The 20,230-nt window shown below is 38.6% G+C and overlaps 2 protein-coding genes across 3 annotated transcripts; one reads left to right on the plus strand and one right to left on the minus strand.

Moving 5' to 3' along the window:
* Positions 1,214–8,593, minus strand: LOC8080395 (protein tesmin/TSO1-like CXC 7). 2 transcript variants are annotated; one of them, XM_021460570.1, is made up of 8 exons: positions 8,015–8,593; positions 7,138–7,218; positions 6,450–6,627; positions 4,785–5,144; positions 4,421–4,515; positions 3,759–3,853; positions 2,425–2,904; positions 1,214–1,867 (listed from the first exon to the last, which is right to left on the minus strand). In XM_021460570.1, the coding sequence occupies exons 1-8, from the start codon at positions 8,170–8,172 to the stop codon at positions 1,686–1,688; spliced, it is 1,629 nt and encodes a 542-aa protein (XP_021316245.1). In that variant the 5' UTR covers positions 8,173–8,593; the 3' UTR covers positions 1,214–1,685. The 2 variants fall into 2 exon arrangements, with proteins under 2 accessions (XP_021316245.1, XP_002453686.2); XM_002453641.2 differs by having other exon boundaries at positions 2,425–2,907.
* Positions 11,245–15,016, plus strand: LOC8059104. Its single transcript, XM_002451899.2, has 8 exons — positions 11,245–11,400; positions 11,810–11,940; positions 12,343–12,418; positions 12,541–12,623; positions 13,765–13,803; positions 14,257–14,327; positions 14,417–14,531; positions 14,608–15,016. Exons 1-8 carry the CDS (start codon positions 11,346–11,348, stop codon positions 14,674–14,676), a joined length of 639 nt encoding a protein of 212 aa, XP_002451944.1. The 5' UTR covers positions 11,245–11,345; the 3' UTR covers positions 14,677–15,016.

Genomic DNA, 20,230 nt, shown 5'->3' on the forward strand with positions numbered 1-20,230 from the left:
ACCCCTAATAACAAATGCCAAATGCTCGTGTGAATTGACTGCGGATGAGTTAGAACGTGGATTGAAGTGTTGTTGTGCTGCATCTGTTGTCGTTAGGGGTGTTTGGTTCCCAACTCTACAAATTTAGTCCCTATCTCACATCGACTATCGTAAACATGTTTGGACACTATTTAGAGTATTAAACATAGATTAATTATAAAACAAACTGTCTAGATTGAAACTAATTTGTGACAAAAATCTATTAAGCCTAATTAGTATATGATTTGATAATATGATGCTACAGTAAACATGTGCTAATGATAGATTAATTATGATTAATAGATTCGTCTTGTGAATTAGTCACGGTTTCTATAGTTAGTTTTGGTATTACTATACGAACACCCAATGTGACAATTAGTCTCTAGATCCAAACACAAGTGTACCGTATCGGCCCAATCAAGTTGACTGATTGATGAGGTGGACATCAATTCGATCTTATGCTTTCGCCTTACTCCCTCCATCCCATAAAAAGAGTCGATATAGAACTTGGTCAGATTTTTTTAGATTTGACTATGTTTATAGAAAACATTAATATGTTTAGATAAGTTATAAAAATAAATTCAATGATCTATCTAATAATACTAATTATAAATAATATTAATTATGTACCATAAATATTAATATTGTCTTATCTGTATTTCGTTAAAGTTAAAAATGTTTGAGACTTTTGAGAATGTTTTTTTTTGTGGGAAGAAAGGAGTAGGTCATTTCTGCTTGTGGGGATATGACCACCCCTTTCACTTATTTCTTTGAAGGAATTCGGCAAAACTTTATTCATTCACCCCTTTCACTTATTTCTTTGAAGGAATTCGGCAAAAGATAGTTACATCATTCATCAAAGAATCTAAAATAAAGCTGTCTATCTATTGGTATTACTTCAATCATAACAAATAACATTCAGAGTCTCCTGCTATTTTGAATTGGTGGCCCACAGCTGTTGGATGAAGATCTAACGGCTGAAACAAGCACTTGACAAGGAGACAGGCCCAATTCCAATAACATTTTGGATTCTGTATAGTTTCCACGATAATCTTTAACAATATAAATTTCCACCACAAGATTCAAACAAACTTCTGAGAAGACGGAAAACAATGCAGCATGTCACAAGCGATCTGTCATGATTTAACTATCCTTTTGAATTACAGAAACAGTTCCTCAACCGGTCGGTGAATGATTTTTTTTCTCTTATTTTGCAGTTAAACTACAATGTTTCAATATTTCAGCTTCGGAGGACAACTATGTACGCCAAAACCAAAGGATACAATACAGCTGCTGCTACCTGTTTGCCGCGGAGAATTAAAATTATGTGCATGGAACGGCTTCTCTGTTTCAGAATACAACTTCACATAACATGGCAACGTATTCACATACTCACAGCCTGGAAACTGAAAATTATTTTCAGTAATCAAATCAGGAAGTGTCAGCTTTACAGAAAACCAGAGTCAGTCAACTCGAGCATCAAACAATGAATTATAATTTATTGAATTATGTCTCATGAATGGTTGTCGTGTTCCTACAAGGCCGGTTGCCAGATATGGCAACAAGGACTATACTATCTATCTTGCCCAATGCCCATCTATGTACAGAAATCATTTGCAGTGCAGGCGTCTTGAAATGAAGAGGCCGAGTTCTGTACCTAGTTTTATTTAGCTTGCAATACTATCTTTCGATCCACCATTTGGTGTAGGTTGTTGATTAGTTCTTGGGGTTTCAATAGTGCTTGAAGAAGGAAAATTTTCTTCAGTTTCTATTGCAGAAAAAGCAGGTGGTGCTCCATGATGCTGTCCGGCATCCAATTCCATTGTTGCCTCTAATGAGGAATTTTGTTCTGCGACATAAGCACCAATGTCAAAAATGGAAAGCTCATTTGAATGTAATCATTAAAAGGACTTGCATTTGAGGGTATGAGAAGCTGCACCTACTCAATTTTCTATAATGACGATAAGCATATAATAGTTGCATGGGTCCAATATTCAGAATTTCTTTTTTTTTCTGGAGGACTAGATCCAATAACCGGTGGTCTATGGTTGAGCGTGAAGTCCAGTTTCTAGGATCTTGATTATTAGAATGGAAATAATAGATGGATATATGGAACAGCATAAGACTCATAGCTTCGGTTGATGTTACCAGGTAAAGTAACAACTTTTTGCATAAATATGTCCAAATTTCAACAACAAATGCTGCAATTAATGAGTGCTAAATTAGAGTCGATTTCCATACACAGGGAAGTAGTCTAGCTCCTGTTTCCAGATGAGATATTCTTTCAGATTTGATGAACCTTAAATGGTCAGATTTTGCTTGTTTAAATGTCCCACGTAGCATTGCATCCACATGTAAAAAACTAAATGACACGTTTTATGAAGGCCACAACAATAAGAGACTCACCATTTGTTCTTCCACGTCTGATAATTGTACAGAGATACTGTCGCAGCCCAGTCAATACTAGGTTTTCTTGCACAGCATTTATCTCAGAAATATCTTGACCACGCGAAACCAAAGGAAATGAACTTTTATAATCATTTCCAAATGTAGTATTCTGTTCTTCACACATTAGTGCTTGTGTTGTTGGAGATGCAGGCTCATTTCCAAATGTGGTATTCTGTTCTTCACACATTAGTGCTTGTGTTGTTGGAGATGCAGGCTCATTTCCAAATGTGGTATTTTGTTCATCACACATTAGTGATTGTGTTGTTGGAGATGCAGGCCTAGAAACATTCGAAGTTTCAGACCAATGGAAGCCCATTTCATTGATGTTTGGTTGATGACTACATCCTTTGCTAAGGATGTCTATCGAGGAGGTTTCTTTGAAGTCCTGCTGTTTGCAGTTACCATTGCTTAACCCATTATTTGACTGGAATCCCTTCTCTTCTGCAATCAATCCATTTAATTATCGGTAAATACAAGCAACAGAAAGAAAAAGTTAAAAACATATCTAGGGTTATGACAGTTAATCGATGTCACTTGTATACAATATACATCTTGCACACATAATTGTGAGGTCAAAGAATAGCATAAGATATGCCATATGTTCTCATGTTGATCTTAAAGTAGGGAACGTATCGGGTGAAAACCACAACCTTCGTGAAAACTCGTGCAAACCACAACAGAAAAGTTGTCTAAATTCACCAAAAAAATCATACATGTAGATGATATGATGATACACAACCTTGTAAAATATCTTGTCTAAACTCGATTTCGTTTGTGAGATATAAAAATAACAAATTTCTAACAAATCCTGTGGACAACTTCCTGGCTTGAAATTATGACAACTTATTTGCCATGGTTTGCACGGGTTTTCACGAAGGTTGTGATTTCCACCAGATATGTCCCCTTAAATTATGACACTTTGATATTTACCAATATTATTACTTTATTCTCTCTTTTGCGGAGCATATAACGCTCAAAGCTTTGGTCCGACTGGCTCTGAACTTCTAGTTAACTTACGTGAAGTCTCAAGGCTGGAAATAAATATGGTGGGAAAGGTAAGGAACTAACAAACAATCTGAAAATGCTGCTAGTAAAGAAATTTGAATAACTTGGATTTGAAAAAAGGCAGGTGTGTACAACTAGTGCCTTCTATGTTTCATGCCTTCTTATTGCCAATGCACAGAACTCTTTCATTGATCTGTAGTACTTCACCTCACTGATGCTTATGCAAATCTTGGGTTCCTTAAATATTCATAAAAAAAAGAAGGAATAATGGACGAAAGACTCTATACCAGCTATTTTTGCTTCAGCCATTCTGCAAACCATCACCAAATGCTTGACTAAATCATTAACCTCCCTGAGGTGGATGGTGTTTGCTAGTGGAGACCTGATAAAACATTATATCTCATCAAAAGGTATATAGAGTAAACAGAGAGGAGAACAAAATTGTTTGTTACTCCCTCCATTCCAAATTGTAAGTCGTTCTGGCTTTTCTAGAAACATAGTTTTTGCTACATATCTAGATATACATTATGTTATAGATTGTAAACCTTTACATCCTCCACCAGCTTTTTTATATCTCTATATCTTGTGCGCAGTCTAGAGAGCCAACCCCGCTCTTCATCTTTGGCTAGCGAGAAATCCGAAATAGAGAATGACATCATTTGGAGATCTAATTAAAGAAGCTGTTGGAGGGCATTTTTTTTCACCAAAATCTCTATTCCTATCAATAAGGAAGGATATAAAGAAGCTCTTTAATTAACTCTGAGGGGTGGTGCCCTCCAGGATGGCACCAGATCAGACGTGTTTTTTCTCCCTTTATGAAGTAGACCAAAGGACCTAGAGCACCTATTGTGTTCGTTGGCTGGGCACTTAAGTAATTCCATGTCCTTAACAGGACATTTTGATCAACTCTTGAGTTATTTAAGAAAAGGCTGAATGCCTTTCAACCTACCTGTAGATTGGGTTATTTGATTTAGAATTGGCAGCATTGTGCCTATCAAATCCTGTGGAACAGGGTGCAAGCGGTGAAACATCTGCATGGTTACCCTAGCACACAAGAACAATAAAAAAATAACAGTTAGATGAGTACATAAGCATTTGTCAAAAAATATATCGTAGAAACAAAGATAATGAAAAGAATGAAACTGCTAGTATCCTTCAGCAGAAGCATCCAAGGAATAGTGATGCCAATAACAAGAACAAATTATCTTGTTAACTCAGTATTTGGTTAAATTCCTTTTGCATCTCAGAATTCATGCATCATGCATGCAGTGTATTTAGTGCTGATCAAATAGTTTGGAAGTAAGAGAACATACCTGTTGATATTGTGTCTGTGTCTCTGGCATGCTTCCTTCAGACTTTATCCTAACACCTAGGGCATCTTCATGAGATCTTTTTCTACTCAGAGAACAGATATATCCTGATGATCCAACAGTACCATTGAATGCTACATTAGCTGCTTGTTGAATGTGACTTCTGTCAGATGCATGGTCCCTTTGACTTGAAGTTTCTGTGTCTTCATTTCCTTCAGAGTTCTTACAGTGCATGCATCTACAATTTTTGGAGCAAAAAACATTTGCTTGGTAGCATTCACAATACTTCTTTAGGCATCCTGACTTCTTGCAATGACAACCTTTATGGTGCTTTGCTACAACAGGCACTGCTCCAGAATTATCCTAATAGACAATAGTCAAGTAGTACAGTGGTCACATGCAGCTCAAGCAAAGAAACTAGAGTGTATTGGTTGGGAAATAGCACAAATAAATACAGATTAGGCTCATTTCAGAATTAATTTCCGAAAACAGATAAATATCCTGCTAAATAATAGAGAAAAAAAGACCTAGGAAAAATGAAGAATAAAATGAAAAAAAAAAAGTAAGCACAAAATCTTGAAGATTAAAATGCAACAGAACCAAGTTACGCAACATCACTAGCTTTCATATAAATTAAAGAGTCTATAAAGTAGTAGAGGAGGCAATGAATTAGACAAACAAATTGTCTCAGTTTGAATGGTACAGAACAAAAATGTCTCAATTCAGACTAATTATAAACGGTTAACAAAGTAAATATAGTACGAAACCTACATACTGACTGAAGCAATTATGTGTCACTCATAGGGCAGTGCACATATTAAAAATACAGGATTATGGTAATATAGAGAAGAAGTATCAAAGTAACTGATACAGGTATGGCTGTGTTACTAAAAGTATCAGTGATACATTGTGTGAAACAAGTCAAGATTGAGACCTAAGCTTTAGTTATAATTTATAACACATTACAATTTAGCAAACATAAAGGGCGTACCCAGTGCAGAGAGCTCCCGCTCTGTGCAGGGTCTGGGGAAGGGTGTCAGTGGCAAGCCTTACCCTCGCCTGTGCAATGCGAGGAGACCGCAACTCGAACCCGGGACCTTCCAGTCACAGGCGGTAAGACTCTACCGCTTGCACCAGGCCATACAAAAGAGATTTATTGGTCAAAATAAAGCTTTACCGATGCTAGACGGTTAGAAAAATAGGCAAGGCTACCCGCTTTTCAGGCTAATTTGGATAGTACTGTTAACTCAGTAAGAATATATTACATTGAGGAGAAGAAAATGAAATTAACTTGGACTTTGACCAGATGCTACCTGTTGATTATTCAACTGCTAGAAATGCTAGCTAACAGCCAGCATCCAGGAAAGATCAGCCAGCCAAAATGTTAGCTCAGAGGATGGCATGCCCTTAGTTCCAAGTACAGTAGTAAGTAAGCACAATGTGCTAAAGAAACACAGTTACTAATAAATATGCTATATAAATATCTGCATTACCTTGATTTGCCTATTTCATTGATAACTAGCAGAAAAACAATCTATGCCAGTAAAAAAACTAAAATAAGCCTCTGGAACAGATAGCGAAGACACATAGAACTGCTGTTGGGTTCAGATAGCATAATATGATTCTACCAACATGTAACTAAAGAGAACTATTGAAGGATAGTACTACCTTTCGAACATTGAGTGTATTTGGGCCATTTTCAATTTTAGGCTGAAAAGCAGACGGATTACGTTGACGAATTGCCTCAATTGCTTCGTTTCTGGCATTCTCATTCCCAACAATGTTTCCACAATTTGAACAGTTGCAGCCATCACAGTATTGAAGTTCTTGAAAGCATTCACAGTACCTAACAAACAAACAGCAAGCCAGCGAGCTTAACCTTTAGTACATAGCATAACATGCTATATAAAGAAAATATTCAAATAATTACAGAAAAGTGCAAACTAATATTACATATATTAAGAAAAATACTTGAGATCACCAAACCAAAATATTAAGGTGGGAATAATAGGAATAACGGACAAGTGGATGAGAATAGAAAATGCAAAAGAAAAAACTACAATAAGACAAAAGGCAACTAAACAAAACCATATATATCTATTTATATCTCATTAGTAAAGAGAGCAGAGTGCTCTCAATGGTCAATGCTACCATAGTACCAGTTATATCGTCCTTGTTGAGTTCCTTTCAATACTCTTAAGATGATAACAAATTGTAGCTAAGAATGGATATCGTTAATGTTTGATGGAGATCCTACCATTTTGCACATAACATGTAAAAGATATCTATTTTCACGAATTTATATTTGCTTTGCTCTGTACATCAAAATGTATGTGAAACAAAAAATAACACTCACATCTTCAAACATTTTGAGTTTCTACAATTACAATGCTTCTTTTTCTTTGGAGTAACACTTTTCACTTCAGTGGAAGGCTTCCTGCAAAAAAAAAAAATAGGGTGCAAAGTTCAATGCAAGGAATATGTTTCCAGCAGTATGCCCTTTTTTTGTTTTTCTAAATGTAAATGAATCATATCACAAGAAAGTAGAAACACAAATTTCTGTAGGAAGACATGCAAGACAAATCCTGATCATTTATGTTGACAACACTTGTCTGCCCGTAAAAGTTGCAACACTTGACCTTGAAACGTATGTAATGTTTGACCTCAAAGACGTCAACATTTCAAACCAGGTGTCCAAAACAACAATATTGAAATGTTGAAGCGCCAATATTAGTGCAAACCATGATAGGCAATAGCAATTTCAGTCATGTCACACTTGCCTTTCCATAAGCAAGAAATGTTTAAGCATCAATGCTAATCAATTGCAAACCATGATATGCAAAAACATATCAGTCACATTTTCCTTTCACATGACTGTGCAGGGCCATCTGTTTTGATTAGCACAATATGTTCACCCACAGGCTACAGTACTAAAAATCACTCTAAGCTCCACTATGCCTCAAACATTCTTACAGAAATCAGAATTGCTACTATAGGTGAGACGAGGGAATGGATTCTTCTAACTCTAAGATCCTCATAATTCTTAGAAATATTCAAAAATCTCCAACTCATTAAAACAGAATGGTAGTACCAACAACAAGAAGCACCAAAAGGTAAAATTAGAACACCTGAGCTAAACCCAACAGGCCACACGAAGCAAGAACAGAACCATATGCATATGCAAACACACAAACAAAAGGGAAATAGAATCCCAAGCTGAGGAGCTTCCTCACAGGGGGTTGAAGGCCATCGGCCACTGTCTAGGCACCGGCATCACGGGGGCCGCCGGCTTGGGCTGCTGCGAAGACACCGCAGGGGCCTTCGTCTCGCTCGCGGCGGCCAAAACAGGCGGCGGACTCGACAGCTGCTGCTGATTCCGCCCCTGCTCCATCACCCCCACCAGAATGCCACCGAATTAGGTCACAGGCCAGAACGCCGAGGCGGGTTCAGCTGGACCAATACCGTCGCGCACCGGCTCAAAGGCCGAATCTTGCCGCGCGAGCTATCTGAATTGGATGAATCCTTTAACAAGGGCGAGTTCATAGACTCATGCAGTGTCCAAAACTCAAGAAGCAGCGGGAAGCCGGAGGGCAATAACGGAGCAGATCGAAGGAATCGACCCCGACAAGGGAGATTGCGAGGAATTAGATTTGGGGAGAAGATGAGAGGAAAGGCAAAATCTTTCTGGAGTTTGGGATCGAGGAGGGCCTGGGTGGTGCTGGGGCTGGCCTGGGGGAGAAGCAGCTACGACGGGGCAATGGAAGGGAGGTTTGGTCTCTCTCTCTCTCTCTCTTCGCAGTTTTTTTGAATCTGAAGTATTTTAAGCATTTATTTTATTTATTTACTCTCTTTGCTTCCTCTCCAAACTCTGTACTACAGGGGAGAGGATGATTTGAATTGGGCGGATGGATTTGAATTGATTTGAATTTTGAAAGGCTGTACTCTCCAAACTCATGCAGTGGCTAGGCTTTCTTTGATTGTGGTCCCATTAAAATTTGAAGTTTGATGAAAGCGATAACAAGGACATAGAAATAGAAATTGGACTGATTTTGAATAGGCAGGCTTTCTGTTGTAATAATGGTGCTCAACGAGTACTGCTGCCAGCCACATTCTTCCCAGTATTCTTCTACTGCATTACTTTTTTGTTTCATTTTTTACTGCCTCTTTCTTGTTTTTTATTTTTTGGTAAAAAATTGCATCTTTTTTTCTTCCTCATTCATTTAACTTTATACTTTTTAGTTTTATTAGGCATAATTAAAAAACTTGAATCTCGTCTACCTACTACTCGGTGACCAACCAGTCAACCACGTCACTTAATAGTGCATTTGCCTTTCATAACTCAAAATTTATGACATTTATTGGTTGATACTTAATGATTCTTATGATGATTTATGGGGGATAGAAGTTACATTTACCCTTTGAAAGGCATGCATCAGATATCTAATTTGGAGAAGTATGATATAATAGAAGTTCACGACATTGCGAAATAAGTCCGCTAAACACATGGATGTTTGCTGCTAACGGTACAATGATTAGGCTCATTAATTATACTTTCTACAACATGCATGTTTTCGAAAATAATATCAAATAAGAACCGTTACATATAATAAAAGTATGCTTCACTATGAATCTGCTAGCCTTAATCATATGTTTTTAAGACTTATATGGTGTTTTAGACATTGATAATCAAAGTTCAAAGTGTTTTTTAAATCCAAATGATTTTTTTAGGTATTTAAGAGAATCTTAATGATGTATGTTTTTTGTTTTATCTGGCAATGACACATTTATTATCGTTCCCATTTAAAAACAATACAAATTTCAAGGGTTTTTTTTTTGCACAATTGTTTTCCAAAGTCTAATCGAACAGGTTTAAACACCACTCATACGAGTTAGGACTTGCATCTAGGGATGATAAACACGAAATCTAATTTTAATACACTCATGACTTACGTTGATACAAGTTAGAACAATACATATCTAGTGATAATACAAAAATAGAAAAAGTCTATATAACCCTCCAAACTATTTAGGGTATTAGGACCCGTCTACCACTAGCATGATGAAGCCGACCACCTCAAGGCTCCCTGTAAATTTTTGGCGCTTAGCTAAAATGAACTGCAAGTTAGGCTTATAAGATGTTTGACCATTTTCTTTCAGTTGCCTATGCAAACTCGAATGGATACCATAATACAAACATGGCATTTTTTTTTCAATCCATCCCAAATTATAAGATGTTTGACTTTTTTGACATTAAGTTTAGTCACTTATCTTATTTAAAACTTTGTGCAAAATATGACTTAAAGTTGACTATGTTTACATATATTTTTTGAATAAGAGTGGTCAAAGATCAAAAAAGTGAAACGTCTTATAATTTTGGATGAAAAGAGTATGAAGGATGATTTGAATTTTAATACACGTAGCAACGCATGGGTATGGTCCTAGTAAAACTGGATATTCCACCCCCTGAATTTTCAAACCCGGTCAAATAACCTCCTAGAGTGGTTTTAGAGGGTGGTTTTGTGTTTTTCTTATTTATTTATTTATTTCCAATGAATCTTTGAAAAATCAAAATAAATCATAAAAATGAAAAGTTCAATTTTGTTGGACTATTGATGAGTAGATATACACAATGAATATATAATATGGTATACTTTAGTATAAAGTTTTTGTTGTAGCTTTAAATTTATGTTTTTCTATAATTAATAAGAATAATTCATATGTGTAGTTCCTATGGTTCAATTGTGGTAAAATTTTTATGTTGGGCTCATTATTATATGTTTGAACTATGGTAAAAGTTTCGTACCCATATAACTTAGTTATAGATTTATTTAGCTTTATTCTTGTTAAATCTATGCTTTATCTATAACTAAGTTATACGTGATTCAATGAGTATGAAATTTTTACCGTAGTTCAAGCATACAATAATGAGCCCACCATAAAATTTTTACCATAATTGGACCATAGAAACTACATATATGAATTAATTACAGAAAAATATAGATTTAAAGTTACAGCAAAAACTTTATACTAAAGTATACCATACTATATATTCACTGTGTATATATACTCATCAGGAGTCCAACAAAATTTAATTTTTTATTTTATAATTTTTATGTGGTTTATTATGATTTTTCAAAAATTCAGCAAAAATAAATAAAAAAGAAAAAAAACAAAACCACCCTCTAAAACCACTCTAGGAGGTTATTTGACCGGTTTTGAAAGTTCAGATGATAGAATATCCAATTTTATAGTTTGGGGGATGAAATATTCCATCCTAAATAGTCTAGGGATTATGTAGACTTTTTTCATACAAAAATTCTTGTGATAATGAATTCGGTTGCAAGGCATGATTGTAAGGGAAAATATGGGCTTGCAAGTATCCTGGCCTCCGAAACCAGGAAGATGTGATCCGGCCCACAAACACAGGCTGGCCCGGGGCGGTGCACGTGGCAAACCAGGGGCGGCACGGAGGACAGCGCTTGCCGCTTGGTGCCGCCGTGCAGATATCGAGGAGCCATAGCCTGTACCCTGTAGAGAGGGTGGAGAGCAGAAGCCGGCGGAGCCATGGCGACCACTCTTTCGTTATCCTCTCCCCTCTTCCTCGGAGCTCCGGCCAGAGGTAAACTGCTCCTTCTTCCCTCCACCATCTCCTCTCTGATTCTCACCCGAACCGCCCCTCGCCTCCCCGTCCTGGTACTGTTTCCAGCGTAGACGGGATTTCAGCTTCAGAGTCCCCGGACCCTCCGGCTGATTTAGCTAGCTACGCAACAAATGGCATGCTCCCTTTTCGTACTGATGAATATGTGCTAAGTTCGTGAAATTTGTTCAGCGTCGTAGATGCATAGTGCATAGTATTACCCATCATTCTTGGCAAAAGCCTGCATATCTTATGCATCTGCTAGCTGTGTTCACCGTATCTGGAGGACTAGTGCTGTGAGGAAACTGTATTTGGTTAGCACGCAGAGAAAGAAAATTTTCGATTGGGGTACATTTCCAGCTTATGATTTGGTTTGTTTTGAATCATGCAGCTAGAGATGCAATTTCGTATGGAGTGGCTTCGGCTAGTATATCACCAACCACTGTAAATGTTCTAGGCAAGGGCTACACGAGCAGGGTTCCTGTTCGGGAGCAACAGCGACGAATGGCGATAGTATCTGTGGTTGGTCAGCAAAATTCTTAGTGCAGCCTCCATTTCTCAGTACCTCCTCTTCTAGTGTGATTTGCTTTAATTTATAAAATGTCATTTGCATGATGTAGGTTGTTCAGTGACACAAAAGTGTTAGGCATGTTCACTTAGTGGTTAATTTCTTGTTATTAGCAGTATATCATAAAAGCAAAAGGAACTGAGTGATGATCTGTGCATTAAAAATTCAAAGGAGAAAATGGAAATTTTAATCTTATCTTAACTTTGCATATTCCCTGTTTCATAGAAGGGTTCTGGAAAAGTAAAATTTCACCATGACTTCATTGCAAGTTTGCTACATAGAAATTATGTTACAAGATCGTTCTTTACAAGTCAATTTAGTTTGCAACTTGTTTGATCGGGTATCCTTCTTTCTAGCTTGGAAGGAAGAAGTCAACGGCCAAAGAAACAGTTGTCCCGGACCCTGACTATAGGTTACCAATTGCTATACTTGGTGAGCTCTAAAGTTAGTAAGTAGAACATCTCTTAACATGTAATTTTACATCAATAGAAGAAGATGGCATGGGTTTAGCATGGTTATTAAGGTATTTAATAACAGCTATTGTCCAAATGCAGGGATTGCTAGTGCTTTTGCATATGCAGACAATCTTCTAGCTGCTGCACCTGTAGGACTGCTGGGGCTTCTTCTTTTGTTCCAGGTCAGCATACCCTAACCAGGCTGCTTTTGGAGTTCAAAACATCTGTTTAACTTGATGGTTATTACATATCATCAGAGGATTCTATTCTTTTATGCAATAGCATCTGCAAGTTAGCTCATGGAGCATATAAATATATTGGATGACATATTATCTTTTTTTGCTCAAACATCGAAGAGACCTGCATATCATTGTATTAAAAGAAGAGAAAAAAGGGGTGAGAACCCGCACAAACCAACTCACACACTCACTCTCGAGAGAGCTACATGCAACAATAGCGCCTTTACCCAAAGTAAAACCAACCTCGACTTAAAAAACTAGTTCAACAAAGGCATGGGGGCAATGAGGTATGAAATGCCTCTAGCCCCGGCAAAATTCCAAAGATGGAGATCCTCACTGGCGAGCATAAGCACTCTAGCTAGATTAGGTGACAAACACTCAAAGAATTTTCTTAAGTTGTTCTCTCACTCCATCAATGATTTTATCCCACTACTCCCTCCATCCACAAATAAATATAACATCTTGTTTCCCGAAGAGTCAAACTTTTTTAAGTTTGACCAAATATATACAAAAATATACTAATATTTTTCATATGTAATATGTATCATTAGACTGGGCATGAAATATACTTTCATAATATATTTATCTGCAAATACAAATATTGAAATTATTTGATATATTTCTGGTCAAACTTAAAAAAGTTTGACTCCTCGAAAAGCGTGACATGCATTTATTTATGGACAGAAGGAGTAGTCCACAAGGCATTCGTCCCCATTCTGTGGTGCAATGCTCTGTAGGCCAACTCTTTGATATATTATCAGAGAATTCTACTCTTTTCTAGAAGAGCATCTACAAGTCAATTAATGGAGCATACAAATATTCTGTTTTCTTTCGAGGGCATATATTACAGCATTCCAATTCAAACCAAATTCTGTACTGGAGATCTTTTTTTTTCTATTATTTGCGCAGATGTTTAGGTGTTTCTCATTCCTGCTAAGCAACATATTTATTCAACTTAGCAACCCTGATTGTATCACTCTTAAAGATCAATAAAAGGAAATTGATGTATCATAAGTCTGTGTCTGTTTCTAACTAGGATTCAGTCCTTTTCTAATGTCTGCCTTGCTGCATTCTTTCTCTGCAGACTACAAGAGTGAGGTTCGTCTTTGATAATGAGGCCCTGGTTCGTACCCTTTACTTTTCTTGAGAGTAAACTTAACATCAGAGAGCATGCCAGTCAACTCATGAAAATGCTTTCTAGAACTGTTTGCTGGATTGCATGATGAGAGTACACGCACAGAATGTTTTTTGGGGGTAGATGAACCAATTTGTGTACCATGTGGTTGTTCCTTGCACCCTGGCACTACTGCCTCTGTTGTGTTAAAGGGGCTGCTTAGTTCTGCCCTTCACAGGATGGTGCAGTGCATCGTGGCTTCTTCCCAACCGTTTGTACTTCACAGCTTCACTCTACATTGAGTAGCAGAGCTAGCTCCTGCCTTCTCCTTAAAAAAGAAAAGAAAATTAAAGATGACGTGGAGTCCATTATCTGAACTCAATATTTGGCTCTTTGCATATGAAATGCTGTAAATACCTGTCTTTTTTTCATAATGGTAATTCATAAGCTTGTGTCATATAGGAGGTGAAAGTTGGAGACCAGCTGCAGGAGTCAGGTGAAAATGTGTTTGTCGGCGGCAAGAACCGTTGGAAGTACGCAGACCTGTTAACCCTTTTAAATCCTGTCAGTTTTCTTTATCATGATAAGAGGTTCACAATCTAATAATCCAAGACATGCATAGGTACTCAACGTTTGTAAATTGGGAGCTATGGTGGCCACAGTTTCCTATCTTGGTTTACTTCAAGGAGACCCAGACAAAGCCCGAAGGACAAATCCACTTCTTTCCTGTGATATTCGTAAGTTTATCGATTTACCCAGCCAAACAAGTTCGTTTCTGGATACCACGGTATTCAAACTAATGCTATGACACAGAATGGTCGACAATTATATGATGTAATGGTGGAGCGTGCTGGACCCTCGAAGACGAGTGGCCCTAAATAGTGCCACCTTGCTTCTTCCCTCGTGGCAATGACATGACTTTCCATGTCTTCTATGGCTCGGATCCTTGGACAAATATTCCGTCCTGATGTGTAGCTTGCGCTTCCCTTCAAGTAGAAGGTCGTGTATATATATAGCGTCTATACTTGTTGTATCTTCAGTAGGGATAATAGAAACTAATGTCATGCAACTTTTTCTTCTGGAACTGCAACTGTGATGAATCAAAGCTTGTGCGAGGAACTTTCCAAATCCAGTGAATTGAGTTGACGGAATTGAGGGTCGGTTTGGATGCTGGTTCCAAATCCAGTGACATTTTGCTGAAATAGTATTGGCATTTGATTCAGTTCCCAGACATCTGGATGTCTTAAATTGGTCATCGCAAATCAACGTTCGTACATCGTCCATCGTCTTCCCCTTGGCCGGCGAGGCCCTAAAATCCTCCATACCTCGGTTCTACCCCCATAGGCTTTGGCTGCCCCTTAGGGCTAATTGGAAACTCAAATCCCCTTGAGATCCCTGATTTTTTTTAGGGTGAAAAATCTATGAGAAAATAATTTAAATAATTATTTAGTTCTTCATGGAGGGTTTTTCTATCTCTGGGTGTAGCCTCCCCTTGCTTCAAAAAAAAAAAAAAAACCCTCAGCGTCCCAGCTCCATCCGTTCTGCACGTCAGTGATCCGCGCCCACTTCGGACCCTCCCTTTGACGAGGGGAATGGGAATGGGAATGGGCCAGACCCAAATCTGAAAATGCTTTCGCTCGGTGACTCCCGAGCACCACTCTTACTCTTAGGTCGTCGATGCTAAGGTCTTGTTTAGTCTCCTACTACAACTAAAAAGACTAAAAGAGAGACAACCTTTTCGTGCGACAATCTTCCGTCGCGGTTTCGTCCTGCCTCCTGCGACGCGCATCCCACCCGGCTCTCTCTTCCGTCCAAAAAAAAAAGAAAACAAAATCGCATCCGGTATCCTGCTCGGAGCACCGCTCCCAAATCCTCCTCGCCGACCCCTCCGGCCCTCCCAGATCCTCCTCCCTCCTCGGCCGCTCCCGTTTCCTGCTCGGAGCCCCGGCAGACTTGCTGGGTTTTCCGCCCTGGGATCGCCGTGCTGCGCCGGCGAGCAGAGCCCCCCCTCGCAGATCCTCCTCGGCCGCTCCCGTATCCTGCTCGGAGCCCCGGCAGGCTTGCTGGGATCGCCGCCCTGCGCGCCCAGCCCGCGAAAGCCACCGCTGTCGCCTCCTGGTCCGCATCCCGCCGATCTCAGAAGCTGCTGAGGGTTGCCGGAAGCGCCTGCGTCTTGCCGGTTGCCGGACGCACCTATCAACCGCTGGTGACGACGAATCGGCACAGGAAGCTGGTGACGAGCTATCGGTTCTCGTGCCTTGTGCGACCTCGCCGCCGAAGAAGCAACGAGCCCCACCGCCGTGGATCTCCTCCTCGCGTGCGTGTGTTATCTGCCCCCGCCGTGTTTCCACTCGATGCGGTCAAGTGCAGTATTGGCTGTGCGCGCACACTGCCCAGGGTGCTGGCTGCGTGTGAACACCGGCGAGGGTGCAGCAGCAGCACCCTCGCCTTCTCCGTGGCGCATGCTACAGCACCGGCGTTGGGGCCATGAAGAGCGGCGGCTGCTTGTTGTGTGTGCGTCGGGTGAGAATGAGGCTAGGGTTTGGGGATACTCACAACGCTGTTTTTGTTCGTCCGGAGAAGAAGACAGACCATAGGATCGGATCGGACGGCAACAAATTTCTGGTGGCTTTAGTTGGGCCAGCGGGGGAGGAGTGAACGGCCCATGACCTGGTTATGGCCCAGATGGCTTGCGTGACTAAGATTTGTGCTCCCGCAGGCCAAAACTAAATGAGTCAAATATTTTTTTTCTTTTGTGGTGCAAATACCAATCAATTTACGTTTTTAATTATTGCATTATTTAAGACTAAGAATAAGCAAATAATTAATATAAAGCTAAGTCTATATTAATTAAAAAAATTAACTATGTGCATACGTAGCTTTTTGTTTCATAAGTACATTAATAATAAGTTTTATTTACACCATATGTTTATGTTTTAGATTGCCATGGATAATCCAGATGCGAAGAATTCAGAAGAAATTGTACAATCAGAAAAAAACAGTAATTCTATAGATGATTCTCAATGGTTACAACAGAGCATGGGTATAGAAGTTTCACTTGAAGTTCTACCAGATGACCAGGGCTTAATCATTGATACGGTCCATGAAGAAAAATTCTATCAACTTCTCTTGTAGATTTAATGGGAGAAAATGAACTGTCGGAAATCAAAATATTACAAAATAAACCCAAAAAGTCTATGTCCTCACCGGTTGACCCAGAAGGTATTGATATTTTCTCTTTGATAGACTAACTTATAGAAACTATCGTTGTATACTTTAATGCTATATAAGTATGTTGCCTTTTTTAGATTATGTTTGTACTGAAACCGATAGAGAAATAATTGAATCTGTCAAAAAAATTCCACCAAAACCTGGTAAGGAGGAACTTGTGCTCATAGATGATGTCTTGGTGTCGAGATATCACATGGAATGTCTTTTTCAGCCACATGAATACTTATCCGACGAGGTAACAGATGAGGGTCATAATTCTAAATCAATAATTTGCAATTTCAATGTCCTTTCTCTTTAATGTCTCAATGTATGCAGGTCATAGATGCTTAAGTGGATTTTAGTGGAAAGATAACGACATCCATCTAAATGACTAAGTGGATTTACTAGCATCGTGAATCTTGATACAGGTACTTAAGTGGATTTCTCATCCTACAGTATATGTCTACATGGAACAGACCACAAGCCACACACATTTATACCCTGAGTATAACACTTTGTCTCAGTTTTTATAAAAGTTTTTTCATAAAAACGTAGTATTATCCATGCGACACATACAAATATATATATATATATACTTAAATGTGTGACAGGATGGTATGGAGATGCGGCGGAACTTATTTGTGGATTTACTAGCACACGAAAGAAATGGATATCGAAGATTTCTTCCTGCCGATATTAAACATTATCTTGGTCGTATCACGGAAAGGTCTATAAAGTAGAATTTGTGAGCTTATAACATCGTGCTCTCCGTGACTATGTTTAATTCAAGAAACTTTGCTTCTTTAAGATAAATATCACTTTATAGCTGGTATTTAAGTTTTATTATAATATTATTATCTTATTGTGTGATCCGTGTATTTTTAACAAAAAAATGTTAGCTGTCCCGTAGCAACGCACGGGCACGCTACCTAGTTAACCAAAAAACCAAAAATTTTCAAAATTCTCTGTCACATCGAATCTTTCAGCACATGCATGAAGCATTAAATATAGATAAAAATAAAAACCAATTGCACAGTTTAACTGTAAATCGTGAGACGAATCTTTTGATCCTAGTTAATTTATAATTGGTCAATATTTGCCACAAACAAACGAAAGTGCTACAGTAGCGAAATCTAAAATCTTTTCGTATCTAAACAAGGCCTAAATTTGAGCCAGCTAAAATATTTTAATTATTTTTAAGTGACTAGTGAGATTAAATTATTTTAGTTTTTTTAATCAGTGTGTTTAGAACTTTAGCTACTAAATAAGGGACTAATCAGGACCTTAGAGAGGAGCACCGATGAAAGGGATATGCTTTTGCTAATAAAACTTTTAAATAGAAAATGCAGAAGTAATCAAAACATTTGATAGGTTTCTAATATGATTACAAATAGAAACAACCCTAACCAATCGTACTTACACTCCATAGGATCCCACACAACAATTTGGTAGAGTGCGCCAAACGCAAAAGGACGCACGGACGCAAAGGTGAAGGTGTGACTTGTGAGTCGCACAAAACACGTTCCTCGCATGCCCCCCCACCAGACAAGTCGAGACCCTTCTGGGTTCTCGCAGGGACCAAACGTGCGCCGCTAGCTCAACAAGTCAACAGCATCAACACGTTACAACAGTCCAACAGGCTACAGCGACCGTGCGAAAAAGACATGGCACCAGGAATGAAAAAAAAAGAGAGAGAAGGAACACTGAATAACCCTGACGGTCCGACGCGCCACCGGGATTCCATATTCGCAATTGCAATGGGGCCTTGTTTAGTTCCTAAAAAAATTTACAAAATTTTTCAGATTTCCCGTCACATCGAATATTTAAACGTATGTATGGAGTACTAAATATAGATAAAAATTAAAACTAATTGCACAGTTTAGTCGGAATTGACGAGACGAATCTTTTGAGCCTAGTTAGTCTATAATTGGATAATATTTATCAAATACAAACGAAAGTGCTACTATTCTTATTTTGCAAAAAATTTTGGAACTAAACAAGGCCAAAACGATCGAATGTGGGCGATACCAAATTTTACATGCCAAAACTTTTGGCTGTAAACTTTACATCCAATCCCAAAACTTTTGGCTGTAAACTTTACATTCAAATAGGTGTTTAGATGCTTCCCAAATTTTTTCGGTCAACAAAACACATTACACGGGTCCCTAAGCAAGTTTACACAGTTTTGGGGCTCCAAGGTCCCAAATTCCAAATCTTTATAGCCAAGTTTTACAAGCCCCTGTTTAGATTCATTCTTTCAAAAAGTGCTCATTTCTCCAAAATTTTTATCTGTTTGGCTGCATCTAAGGGCCTGTTTAGATCCCAAATCTTTACAACCCAAAACTTTTGGCTGTAAACTTTACATTCAAGTAGGTGTTTAGATGCTTCCTAAATTTTTTGGTTTACAAGACACATGACACGGGTCCCCAAGCAAGTTTACACAGTTTTAGGGCTCTAAGGTCCCAAATTCCAAATCTTTACAGCCAAGTTTACAAGCCCCTATTTAGATCCATTATTCTAAAAAGTACTCATTTCTCTAAAAGTTTTGGCTATTTGGCTGCATCTAAACAAGACCTAAACAGGCCTGTTTCGTCCGGTCTATTCCGCCCAGAGCCGACCCACACCGACCGACGGTGTGCACAGCGCGGTTGGTGGAGCGGGACGGGTAGCCGGGTGCGCCCTGCACGACGATTCGCGGCCACGCGTCGCCGCCCACCACCAAGCCGCGCCCGTCCGCAGGCGCACGCACGCTAGGAACAGGGACCTCTTGCTCTCGGATTTCGTTCTCCTCACTTTGCACCAGCCACCTCCGTCAAACTTCTGAGTATTCCGCTCCGGACTACAAGACATTTCAATAAATTTAGAAAGTCAAAATATCTCAAATTTTACCAAAATTTATATAATAACATAATAATATTTATTATACCAACTAAGTATCATTAAATTTTTCATAATATACCTGCTTAATGTTATAAATCTTTATAATTCTCTTTGGCCAAATTTGAAATGTTTTGACTCTCTAAAATTATTAAAATATATAATTTAGAATGGAGGGAGTAGTTAGTAATATTTATACAAACTGGCATCTCGTGAAATAGTAATCAAAGGTCCGATAAGACAGTATTTGGTTAGAAGGATTAGGTGAGAGATGATTCCAGGCCCTGTTTGATTTCTTCACTCTGAAATTTAGTCATCTAAACTAGTGACTAGACTTTAGTAACTGGAT

This window comes from Sorghum bicolor, chromosome 4 (genome assembly GCF_000003195.3).
Source record: "Sorghum bicolor cultivar BTx623 chromosome 4, Sorghum_bicolor_NCBIv3, whole genome shotgun sequence".
Classification (NCBI taxonomy): Eukaryota; Viridiplantae; Streptophyta; class Magnoliopsida; order Poales; family Poaceae; genus Sorghum; species Sorghum bicolor.